Genomic DNA, 12,922 nt, shown 5'->3' on the forward strand with positions numbered 1-12,922 from the left:
TGCTTCATGGTTTAAAAGTCAATGGCCAAACCTTTCTTATCTAGCCTGTTTGTGCTGTGTTGACAAGGCAGCACAAACAGATCTGGGACCAGGCTACTTAATTTCTACACCCAACTCTGAGCATGGTTATCTAGTGACAACCGTCTCCTGTTCCCACACCCTCCTGACCTCTAACCCCTGACCCTTGACCCCAGACCCCTAAAGGATACTTCCATTCCACAATGTTGATGGCAGCCTTGCGGAAAGGGTTCTTCAGTGTGAGGAAGAAGAGGGAGCGTGCGGGCCGAGGGTTTCCCCCCGTGGCCAGGAGCTTCTTCAGCTTCTCCTTCTGCTTCCTCTTCAGAGTTTCCTCGTCCATAATGTAGGACTGCAGGTTAGGCTCGCCGCCACTCTCTGCCATCTTGGCACTACCTGGGGAATTTGGAGGAAGTGAAGATGGTCGCTAAAATGGCTTCTTCAGCCAGCCAGCTATTGTACCCCCAACTTGACCTGGTCGTCCAGATACTGGTCCAAGTGAAGATGGTTGCTTTCAGTGCTGTATTCCACCAGGTCAGCTAGCAATTCACCTGCTCAGCTAGTCCAGGTTCTACTGGTCCTCTTCATAAATTGCTGGGTAGGTACTCATTTATTCCACAACACTCCTCTCTCCTCTCTGTTGTCTATATCTCCCTGTACTCTTTCTCGGTCATTCCCCCTCTCTCTCACACACTCCCCCTCTCTCTCTCTCTCTCTCTCTCACACACTCCCTCTCTCTCTCCCTTTCTGAGATGACAGACCTGTGCCTGTGTATTGGTTGGAGGAACAGTTGGTCGGCGGAGAGAATAAATATAGACAATGAGTGTCATTCTGGGGAGGGGGTGTCAGAAGGGGGGGCACATTTACCAAGAGTGAAGGTTAAGGCAGCGTAAGGCATATGCTATGTTGTTGTCGGCCCTATAGTAGTATTCTGTCATTGGCTAACAGGGTTGGAGTGATGTCCTGTCATTGGTTGTAACACCGAGTCCCCCGACATTGGTTGTGCTATTTGACTTTCAATAATTTTTTATTGGCCTTCACAGACATGATGGCTACTACAATGCACAACGGAGTTGGGGTGTCTCCTCATTGGTTGACCTAACCCTTCATGACCTCTGACATGTATGTTTGGGAGTAGAGTTAACATCGTGGAATGGAGTCGATGGTGGGAAACGTGTCTGTGAATTATTGCCAGTGAGATCTGTGTCAACAGTTGGTGACTCTTATGATGAAACAAATACTATTTATGGTATCAATTTGTGCTCTATCATGCCCAATGCTTTGTGTTATATAACAGGGTTTGTGAAAGGCTTTGTATATATAGAACCCAAACACAGCAACCAAACGTTAATGACAGGCCCCAGGTCTGAGGAATGAGCACAATTATGGTGAACTACAGTATTATAGCAAATTAGACTAATTAGATTAACACCATTATGAATACTGTTTAACTGCCCCAAAAAATTGCATCCAAGTATCAGTTGTCCCATTGTAGAATCTGTTTCTTTTCCAAAAACTGTATTCGTGAAAAGAGGAATCATATTTCTTTATTACCAGTTGTGTGACTTAATATCACCTGAAATTTCCAAAAGATATCATGCGCTGTAATAGAATTAACTACAGTTTGTTTTGGGAAATACAGTTTCATTTGATAACAGTAATGTGCTGCTACAATGGTCAGTTTCTCATTTTGAAACACAATAAACATTGCATACTTGAAGTCGTCCCAATGAACACATTTGGATCCTTGGAAGTTGTGGAAACGTATGTTTTTAGTTTCACATTGGTTGTAGGAACTGAACGTTTTTTAAACGTTCTGAGAACAGAAGTGAACATTTTGACTGTTCTGGGAATGTTTCTTTTTAGGTTGCAGTGAGGTTCTGAGAACATTTTACTCTGGTTCCTTGAACGTTTTCCTGGGAGGTTTAATTAACGCTCTGAGAACTGAAATTATAGGTTATTTTGAGGTTTTTGAATAACTTCCTTAAAACTTTCACTGAAAGTATTTTAATAACACTGCTAGCTTATTTTGGGTTAAATTCTTGAAATCCAAGCAGATTAGGACACATGGAAATTCCTTTCCTTAGGCATTAATCATGAAAACATATTTATTATTAAAAATATATATTTAGTGAGATTCAAACCTATAATCTTCTCTATTCATGGAATTAGTCTACTGCTCCACCAGAATGGAGCTAGCATGCTTTGTTTTTTTTATGCATACAAGGCTTTTTATTTTAGTCTGTTCAAACAGACCCCATTTCAAAGGAAAAAAGCACTCAATAAGATCAGATATGGCCAATTAGTGGGCGCAGCTAACACACCTGAACACACTTAACAGGATAGTGGATAGAGAGAGTTTTGTTGAGGCCGAGAATGGAATGTATATGTTCTCAGCATCAAATGTTTTTGTGTTTTTTTTATGGAAAGTTTTCTTCACTTTCTCGTGAACAATTTGAGACCGTGACTTTAAATAGAACCATGAGGAAACCTGTAAGAAACGTTACGCTAAAGTACTGAAATTCCCACAGAAGAACATTGTTTCTTAACATTCTCTGAACTAGTTGAGAACATTCCCAATGTCAAACCAGTTTGAGAACATTCCAAGATAATTACCAAAATTGAAATGAAATGCAACCCTGTTTGACCATTTCGGAAACTTTCTTTTAATATAATGAAATACTAAGATTTTCTTTTATCAAGTTCCTCAAATTAGCAGAGACTATTCCAAAGCCAAACAACTATGCACCATTCCCAAAGAGTTGATGGAAGGTTGTGTGCAAAGTAACCATAGGACAACCACGGTCTCACCAAGCTCTAAAAACGTAGAGCTGTTCTCAGAACGTTATGTGCTAGCTGGGATTGCTTTCTGAGTTTCAGGTGTTTATCTTCAAATCTGAAGTGTTCATGACATCTTCTTTAACATAATCAGCTTCTGAAAGTGGTTTGGTAAAACATTTCAGTGGCAATAAAACAAGACACATTGCCAATATAAAACATAGTATCTACTGGAAAAGTCTTAAATTATATATCTTTGTACTCAGGGTTTGATCTTTTCGTGAGCAGTCCTTGGAGAGAGGGAAGTCCTACCTCAATCCACAAACGTCTATCCACAGTCTCGCTCACAAACTACACTACCCACAATCATCTAGGTCCCAGAGCCCGCTGACTCCTCACAGTCTTTCCCCGCTGAGGAAGAGGAGGAGTCTGAGAGAGAGCGAGGTGACCCCCCATTGCTGTGGTCCGAGTCCTCCGTCCTACGGTGGGCAGAACTGGGGCTGTGGCACACCTGTCCCCCCTCATACACCTCTCTGCCTTTCCCCTGCCCCTCCACCAGCCCCTGCAGGTATTTAATATAATTAATTGCTGCCCTCAGTGTCTCCACTTTACTGAGCCTCTTCTCACTGGCACCCCCTGGCAGGTGGTCCCTCAGCTTGGCATAGCCCTGGTTCACACACTTCACCCTCTGACGCTCCCGCTCGTTACGCTTCTGGATGAACGCTGGCTCGAAGGGGCACTCGTACACCCCAAAGTGCCCGTGGTGGAATGGGGACAGGTACGGGAGGAGACTGGGGCCTCCGGGGCCCCGGAATGAGGCTTCATAGAGGCCTCCAGGGTCCATTGTGGTGGGGTAGAGGAGGAAGGGCACTGTGTGGGCCAGAGGGTCAGAGCCAGAGTGGAGGCGGTCGGAGTGGGTGTTTGGGCGGTTCTCAGAGTAGCCACTAGAGGGAGACAGACCATACGGCAGGCTGCTGCCTCTGTTTAGGTAGGTGGGCCGCTGGTCTATGAAGGGGTGGGAGAAGACAGCACTCATGGTGATGGTGCAAAGGAACAGAGAGAGAGAAACTCTTAAGACAAATGGATGGATAAGGAATCGGAGCAGCGAGTTGTGAGTTTCCTCCACTTTGTGGCATCCAGTTTTCTGGTGAACTTGTTCGCCTCAAGTAGAAGGAGAAACAAGGTGGAGCTTCATCATCAAACACTCTCCTCTTGTAGATCTGTGGAAGTGAATTAAGACCGGATGAAAGGTTAGAACTTAGTTAAATGAGCCGCCCTAATCAAACACAGGAGGTTTTGAAGATAATAATGACTGTTACATGTATTTAAAGATGCAATGAGGCTATATACACTTCAGAGGTAAGGGATTAGATAGCTGCACTTTGTGCTAAGATACCAAAAGGAAGATCTTTACCCGTTACCTGAATATCAGAACATTTACAATCACACTGAAAGTACACAAATCCAAGACTACTGTCTGGGCTTTATTGTAGGAGAGTGGGGTAAGTTGAGCCAAGGGGTAAGTTGAGCCACCCCTTGTTTCGAGGAAACCATACACAAAATGTATCATGTGACCAAATATTTAGGATGAGGTCATCATTTCATGGAGTCTGTGAAGGAAGAAACCACATGAAAAAAAGTGGTAAGCAAGTTAGGTTACATTTTTTTTTACTTCAATTATTTATTGTGTTATAGGTTTCATGATGCTTGTATCTAAACCAAAGTAGATTGCTTTATATATCCGCTGGGGTCTCTATAGCTACAATATGAGGTTCTAAACCTAGCATGAAGTGCATCCTTGTAGCTGTGTGGGCTAATATAGTCAAAATGTTTGCCTTAGGATAAGGTGAGAATGGCCATGACGTAAGTTGAGCCAATGGTCACCATACCCCATATAAATTAAGATTAGATTTTGTCCGTTTTATGCATAGTATGCATAGTATGCCTGCAATATGTCATGCATATGAACTCAAGATAGTGCATTTTTATTGTTGCAGAGCAAACATCATCATGCCCTGTGTATAGAAACGTAAAACAACCTGCTTGAGGTTCTTGAGAGAGCAGTCAAGGAAGGGAGAAAAGGGAATAAGTCCATTTGAGCAGCAGCAAGGGATGGATTTTTTAAAACTGAATAACCAGGTTTCCATCCAATCTTTTTATGCGAGTAAAGTACATGTTGGATAAAACATTTCACGACAGGCTTGATGGACACAGCACATTTGTCGGTAAACTTGACAAATGTCGACAAAACAAAATACGCTAGACAAGGTGGGATTTTTTTTTGCGTCTCAAATTAATTATGCGAGAAATCTTCTCCTGGAGGCAGAACTGAGCGATTACCACTTAGATAGGTCAGGTGCAAAGTCAAAATTGGCCATTGTTGTAAAAAGTCATGAAAACGATTTAAGGTTAGGGTTAGGTATTAGGCTTAGCAGTGTGGTTAAGGTTAGGGTCAAGGTTAGGTTTAAAATCTGATTTTTATGTGCCAGCTAGTGACCGCTCTGCAGAGCTGCCTCCAGAACAAGATTCATGACTAAAAACGCTGATGAGCTTGATGCTCCTTTCCAATAAATATCGAGGGTCTTATTCTGGTGACATGATGATTGTAGCTTGGCTGCCATTTACAAATAAAAAAAATCTTGCTCTTTTGTCCATAATCATCTCATAATGTAGGCTACACCCACACTGTAGCAACGAGCTGTTGGCGAGCATGCAAAGACCAATCCAGAGTGGCCACATTAGCTTTATAAAGCAACATTTTTCGTGACAAAGTCATCAGTAGAGTTGAAAATGCATTAAAACTCATTTAACTTTTATTTTTATTTTTATTCGGTACATGGAAATTTAACCGCAAAAGTTATTTGTATGTGCACTACGACATCACGCACAGCCTTATATCCGCAACAAGTCAATCTGGTGTGAAAATGTTCATATTGTTTTAATGCATATTTTTGAATTAGGTGCATGAAAATCTGTCGCTAATTGGTAGGAACCCTAGACAGTGAAACTGAATAGGCACATTGACAAAAAATAAAACGAACATGTACCTGTGCGAAAGAGAAGCTATGATAGAGTAGCAGAGGTACACAAGGGTTTAGCTGATGATATGGAGTTTGAGCTTGCTAATCATGTCATGAATCTCACAGACCAGTTTCATGGGCTTAGTAGCCTCAAATGCAGAGAATTTGCCTACGAATTGGCACAGGTAAACAGCATCCCTGTCCCAGATTACTGGTCAAGAAATGGAAGAGATATTGAACAGAGAGATCTATATCTGAATGTAGGCATACATTTCAAATATACGACACCCCAATACCATGAATTAACCTTTGACCTACTAGCATCATCACCTCACTGTCACAGAACACCATAGCCCACTTGCCCCAAGGCGGCTCAATTTACCCTGTCCCTCCCTGTCCCTGACTAAAAGTCGTGCCAAGAGATTACTTTTCTTGGACAAGCTATTTAAAAAATGTTACGTTTACATGAATTCTGATTATTTCCAGGGATACACAACATCCTGAAATATATGTAGATATCGTTGTTAGAAGGAATAGTATATATTTAGCTTGACATAGTGATGCTGAATGTAAGACATGGCTCAACAAACCCCACTCTCCCCTACTTCTACTTTATTTTAAATCAAAAGTCAATTGATCTGAGAAGCAACAATGAACATGAAAGCGTTAACGTTGTGGGCAGAACGGTAATTTTCCTCAATAATCTTGAAATATCTTCTAATCCCTCTCCTCCTCCCTCCTTTTCGTCTTCTCTTTCTCTCTCTCCACGAGACTTCCATCCCTGGCTGCTGCACAGAGGAAGAGAGAGGCAGAAATAGAGAGAGAGAGCGCGAGAGAGAGAGAGAGAGAGAGAGAGAGAGAGAGAGAGAGAGAGAGAGAGATAGAGAGACGAGGAATTCCCCTCTCGTTAAGCCAGTGTTGGGTTTCCCAAAGACAGTTTGGAAAGTCTGACAAAACCACTTAAGCATTTGAAGGCGAGAGTTATTGTATGTAACTTTGACAGTTGTATATGTCTTTTGAAGTGAAAATTAACACACACAGACCCATAGACAAACAGACACACACACCACCATCGGCATGCTGTGTCCCTGTAGTGCTTGGGGAAAAACTACCCCAGAGTGAAGTAAAGATGAGGAATCATGTATGATGAGCTTGTCTCTGCATTCAAAGTATTAGGACTTAGCTAGAATATATGCACAGTAATACATGCATAGTTATAATGACTTACTATTCACAAGTACAATGCCATGAATATCATCTATAGGACTTTAGATGATCTATCTATATTCTACTATCTATTTTCTACTATCTATATTCTACACATTATCAAAGAACCTAACACAAGAGATCATATTAAATATTAAAGCATCATGTACAATGCAGACGATGATGTCCATTGAATTTTTACATTGGTTTTTACATTGGGTATAACCTAATGACAGAAAATATTGAACAAATCATTTATATTTACTGTAGATATTCACTGTGTGGCCTGGCCACACAAAATACGTCTTCGCCCTGCATTATTTACATGTCACATGTCCCAGTTCATGGAATTTATTTGCATGGAATCGTACCTACTCCAGAAAGTCAAATGTGTTTTCTCCATTGCGGATGTCTTCATTCTACTCTCTCCATCTTACCTTCAGATGAACAGGTGATACTCAGGGTCCTCCACATTTAGTACCAGGCCTCCAGGTGCTCAGGGGGAAGACAGGCAGGACCCTACCCAGCCTGGAGTGCTCTGTCTGGGGTGAGGACCTCGGTGTGGTTCCTCTCAGGTGTTCCGTGGTGGTGTGGTCGGTAATGGTGTCCTCTGTAGCAAAGTGTGTCAGGTGGGAGGTGGATCCCAGCTATTACCTACTCTCACCCCTGGACGCCCCACCCACAAAGAGATGGGTGGGAGATCAACTGAAATGAAGATATTGTTTTTGGCTTAAAGAAGTATCGCAGGTGTGGTATTTTATAAATACACCCACTCCCAGTGGCGATTAGATTGTTTAATGATAGTTTAACATCAATGAGAAGCCCGACCTTACTGCGTTAAGTTGTGTCAAGTCAGACTTCACTGATCTCTTAGACAGGTTAATCCAGCGTTTCCTAAACTCAGTCCTGGGGACGCCAAAGGGTGCATGTTTTTTTTTCTTCTCCCTAACACTAGACAGCTGACTGAAATAATCAAAGCTTGATCATTAGCTGATGATTTTAATCAGCTGTGTAGTTCTAGGGCAAAAACCAAAACATGACCCCGGGGGGGTATGGGTGGCGTGGGCAGAGTTTGGGAAAAGCTGGGTTGATAAGTATGTCACAGCATTCTTCTATTATTATCTTCTATTAATAATGCAGTGAGCATTGTCTAAAAAATCTGTTGTTCATTCACTCAAAGGAAGGGACTGCTCAAACTGCCTCTAAACGTCAGTTGCAGTAATAGCAAGTGTTACTGGTTCAGAGCTGAATCAAAGCGCTGCATTCTGGAAATGATTGTTTGCTGTTTCCTATCCCTAATCCCCCACTTCCAACCATGATTAAACAGTCTACATCAGAATCATAGGAACGAATGAAGATATAGGCCACTAAATAAAGGGTATTTAAAGGGTGGAACCACCTTCGAGGAAGCACACTTTTCCCCTCTTCTCCTAGATCTTGGACTAATAATTATTTACAGTAAATGCACCGTACCTGCTACCTGTGCCTGCTATCAACCATTCTCTGAATCAACATTGTACAATATTATTGTGATGACTAACGCACTGAAATGTTTCTGTTTGAAAGTGGTGCACTGAACAGGTAGCTGTGCTACGTGTCGCTTCATTCTTGCCATGCCATTATTGAAAATTAGGACAGGTTCTTGACTCTTTCTTCCTTCTTTCTTGCCAGTTTAAAGGATTAGAAATGACTAAAATGACAAAATATCTATATGCCATGTGATTTGCAGGGCTGCCCAGGGCAGGTCTGGGCCTGTGTTCTCTGTGATTAGAGAAGAGTGTGTCTCCCGTTGTGGAAGGGTTTACACATGAGAGACCCGGGACTGAGCCGCAGACAGTCAGAGAGAGGGGGATTGAGTTGCAGCCACGTCTGTCTCTTACACACATCACACACGTATGCCAAACACACACACGTGCGCACACACACACACGTCCACACACACACACACATCAAACGCAGACGACACACTTTAAAGACCCCAAACAACAATCATCGCCACATGACAGCTGGTGTGAGCTCGAATGGCCAGCCCCTCAAAACAGCATCCATATGCCCTATTTAAGTCGCCGCTTCAAGTGTTCCTCCTTCAAATATAGAAGAGCAGGAATGAGCTCCTTAACAATCTAAAGTGAAATACAATCACTGAAATACTCCCACTATACTACAACAACTACTCCACACTACCACCACTAATACACTATTGTCACAACTACCTGTCAGGACCCGGTGCGAGAAACAGTCACTTAATAATTGGCAGAACCCAGAAGATGAGGCAGACACAGCAGTACTAGAGATGGTGGTTTAATGAAAAATGGATATCCTCCAAAATACAACAAAAAATCCACAAAGTGGTAAAAAACAGCAGGGAAAAACAAACCTCAAGACTACTCAAATACTAAACAAGAACAAAACCAGAGAACCTCTGGAAAATCCAACAAGAGAAAAGTCTATATAAAACAAGGCTTGGGCTGGGGCTGGGTGCTAACTTACAAACACTGAGCAAGGAACTAAGGAACACACAGGGTTTAAATACTAACAAGGGAATGACTTACAGGTGCAAACAATAATTGGAGCAAGAAAAAACAAAAGGTACAAAAAAGGTGCAAGGGGGACATCTAGTGAACAAAACCTAAACAGTCCTGGCCAAAACCTGACAGAATCCCCCCCCTAGGAACGGCTCCTGACGTTCCTACCAGCCTTCTCAGGGTGGAGGACCCTGAACTGACGAATGAGGTCAGGGTCCAGTATGTCCTTGGCAGGAACCCAGGAGCGCTCCTCGGGACCGTAGCCTTCCCAGTCCACCAGATACTGCCAGGACCGCTGCACCCGGCGGGAATCCAGTATCCGGTGGACGGTATAAGCCGACTGGCCTCCGATGACACGGGGCGGAGGGGGAGGTCTGCCTGCCGGGATAAGGGGAGAAAAAACAACAGGTTTTAATAAGGAAATGTGAAATGTGGGATTGATCTTAAGGGATCTGGGTAAGTGCAGGCGAAAAGTAACGGGATTGACTCTCCTGGCAATCTTAAAGGGACCGATGAATCTCTGGGACAGCTTGCGAGACTCCACCCTTAGTGGTAAGTCCTTTGTTGAGAGCCATACTCTCTGGCCGGGGTACAGGGTAGGACCGGGACGGCGACGTCTGTTGGCTTGTCGCTGGTACTGCTGTGAGGAACGCAGAAGATTAAGACGGGCCTTCTTCCACGTACGCCGACAGCGTCTGATGAACCTCGAGGCTGAAGGCACTCTGACTTCTGCCTCCTGGTCCGGGAACAATAGCGGAGCATAGCCAAACTGACACTCATGCGGAGACATACCAGTGGAGGAGGAGCACAAGGTGTTGTGCGCGTACTCGGCCCAAACAATGAAGGATGACCATGTGGACGGGTTGTTGGAAACCATACATCTGAGGGTGGTTTCCAGCTCCTGATTCATCCTCTCAGTTTGGCCGTTGGACTCCGGATGGTACCCTGAAGATAAACTGGCCGTGGCCCCTATGAGTTGGCAGAAGGCCTTCCAAAACCTTGAGGCGAACTGGGGACCTCTGTCGGAAACCATATCTTGCGGGATACCAAAGACTCGGAACACATGGTTAATCACCAACTCAGCTGTTTCCTTGGCAGAAGGTAATTTGGTCAAGGGAACAAACCGGGCCGCCTTAGAAAACCTGTCGATGATGACTAGGATAGTAGTATTACCATGGGACGGAGGAAGGCCAGTAATAAAGTCCAACGAGATATGGGACCAGGGTCGGTGGGGAATAGATAAAGGGTGAAGGAGTCCTTGAGGGCGGAGGTGAGAAGATTTGCCCTGGCAGCACACGGGACAGGCCTTGACGAAAGTGGCAACGTCTTCTTTTATGGTGGGCCACCAGAACTTACGCTGAATGAACTCCAAGGTGCGACCTACGCCCGGGTGACAGGTGAGGCGAGAGGAGTGCCCCCACAGAAGGACTTGGGATCTTGCTGCCTTGGGAACAAACAACCGATTAGCAGGACCTCCTCCAGGGCCCGGTTCGATGGCTTGAGCTTGTTTCACGGTATCCTCCACTTGCCACGAGATCGGAGCCACGATCTTAGCGGCCGGAAGGACAGTCATGTCAGTATCTTCTCGAATGGCAGGAGAGTAGATTCGTGACAAGGCGTCCGGTTTGAGATTCTTCGACCCGGGTCTATAGGTGAGGATAAACTGAAATCGGCTGAAGAAAAGAGACCATCGAGCTTGTCTGGAGTTCAACCGCTTCGCCTGCTGGATATACTCCAGATTTTTGTGGTCCGTAAGCACTTGAAACGGTTGAGAAGCCCCCTCGAGCCAGTGTCTCCATTCCTTCAATGCCATCTTAACTGCTAGGAGTTCACGATCCCCCACATCGTAATTCCTCTCGGCCGGGGTAAGCCGGTGAGAGAAGAAGGCGCAAGGATGAAGCTTCTTGTCTTCACCCCTCTGAGACAGGACAGCTCCAACCCCAACCTCTGATGCGTCTACCTCCACCACAAAAGGTTCATCCGCCGTTGGTAGTGTCAGGATGGGAGCAGAGAGGATGCGCTGCTTGAGTCCTTGGAAGGCCGTCTCAGCTTCTCTTCCCCACAGAAACCTTGTGTTGCCACCCTTGGTTACAGCTGAGAGAGGGGCTGCCACCGAGCTGAAGTTCTTGATGAACTTGCGGTAAAAGTTGGTGAAGCCCAGGAAACGCTGAACTTCCTTAACGGACTTGGGGGTGGGCCAATCCGCTACCGCCCCTACCTTCTTGGGGTCCATCTGGACTCGACCGGGTTCCACTATAAATCCCAGGAATTGTACTCGAGAGGAATGGAATTCACACTTTTCCGGCTTAACGTACAAATGGCTGTCTAGGAGGCGTTTGAGCACTTGTCTGACATGCTTGGTGTGTTCTTGAAGGGAGCTCGAAAAGATGAGGATGTCATCCAAGTAAACAAACACGAAAATGTTAAGCATATCCCTAAGCACATCGTTTATGAGCGCTTGGAACACAGCTGGGGCGTTGGTCAGGCCGAAGGGCATCACCAAGTATTCGTAGTGACCAGTAGGCGTGTTGAAAGCGGTCTTCCACTCGTCACCGGGTTTGATCCGCACAAGATGGTATGCGTTCCGCAGGTCAAGCTTAGTGAAGACCACTGCTTCCTGGAGCAGCTCAAAGGCTGTGGCCATAAGGGGTAGCGGGTAGCGGTTACGGACGGTTATGGCATTAAGTCCCCGGTAGTCGATGCAAGGACGTAATCCCCCGTCTTTTTTGGCCACAAAGAAAAACCCTGCTCCCGCTGGCGAGGTGGATGGACGCATGAGGCCTGCTGCCAGAGAGTCCTTGATGTAGGTATCCATAGCAGCTCGTTCGGGAGGAGATAGGGAAAAGATCCGACCCCTGGGGGGGCAGGTGCCCGGAAACAGGTCGATGGGGCAATCGTAAGGTCTATGGGGTGGTAGTTTGGTGGCCCTCTGTTTGCTAAATACCGGTTTGAGGTCATGGTAACACTCGGGAACTCGGGACAGGTCGATGGATTCTAGAGACTCGGGAGGGGAACTCGGGGAACTTGGGAAGATACAAGTGGCTTGGCACGTAGGACCCCACTGCTTGATAGTGCCCACAGACCAGTCGATGTGAGGGTTATGGCTGTGAAGCCAGGGGTATCCAAGGACGAGAGGGAACTCGGAACACGAGGTCAGATGAAAGTTCATCACTTCCTGGTGTTGGGAAACTGAAAGTCGCAAGGGGGTAGTGACACGAGTGACAAGTCCAGATCCCAAAGGGCTTCCATCCAACGTAGTAACCCTTATGGGGTCACTTAGAGGTTCAGAGGGAACGCCATTCTCCTTCGCCCAGACACCATCCATGAAGTTACCTGCGGCTCCAGAGTCTACCAAGGCTTGAAGGGGAAGCTCGTGGT

At 45.2% G+C, this 12,922-nt stretch overlaps 2 protein-coding genes across 2 annotated transcripts in view; both read right to left on the reverse strand.

The window, feature by feature from the left end:
- LOC139563518 (dihydropyridine-sensitive L-type skeletal muscle calcium channel subunit alpha-1-like) overlaps positions 1-689 on the reverse strand; it is a 32,217-nt gene extending 31,528 nt beyond the window's left edge. The window contains exon 1 of the mRNA XM_071382237.1: positions 210-689. Coding sequence (XP_071238338.1) covers positions 210-400 — 191 coding nt within the window. The 5' untranslated portion in view covers positions 401-689. The remainder of the gene's footprint in view (positions 1-209) is intronic.
- An 897-nt stretch (positions 690-1,586) lies between these two features.
- LOC139550955 (achaete-scute homolog 5-like) lies at positions 1,587-7,748 on the reverse strand. Its single transcript, XM_071362259.1, has 2 exons — positions 7,457-7,748; positions 1,587-4,013 (listed from the first exon to the last, which is right to left on the reverse strand). The coding sequence occupies exon 2, from the start codon at positions 3,827-3,829 to the stop codon at positions 3,164-3,166; it is 666 nt and encodes a 221-aa protein (XP_071218360.1). The 5' UTR covers positions 3,830-4,013; positions 7,457-7,748; the 3' UTR covers positions 1,587-3,163.
- Positions 7,749-12,922: the final 5,174 nt, after the last annotated feature.

This window comes from Salvelinus alpinus, chromosome 2, assembly GCF_045679555.1.
Source record: "Salvelinus alpinus chromosome 2, SLU_Salpinus.1, whole genome shotgun sequence".
Classification (NCBI taxonomy): domain Eukaryota; kingdom Metazoa; phylum Chordata; class Actinopteri; order Salmoniformes; family Salmonidae; genus Salvelinus; species Salvelinus alpinus.

Bases quoted from the DNA above. Each gene is read 5' to 3' on its own strand.
- LOC139550955 (XM_071362259.1), bottom strand. From the start codon at position 3,829: ATGAGTGCTGTCTTCTCCCACCCCTTCATAGACCAGCGGCCCACCTAC.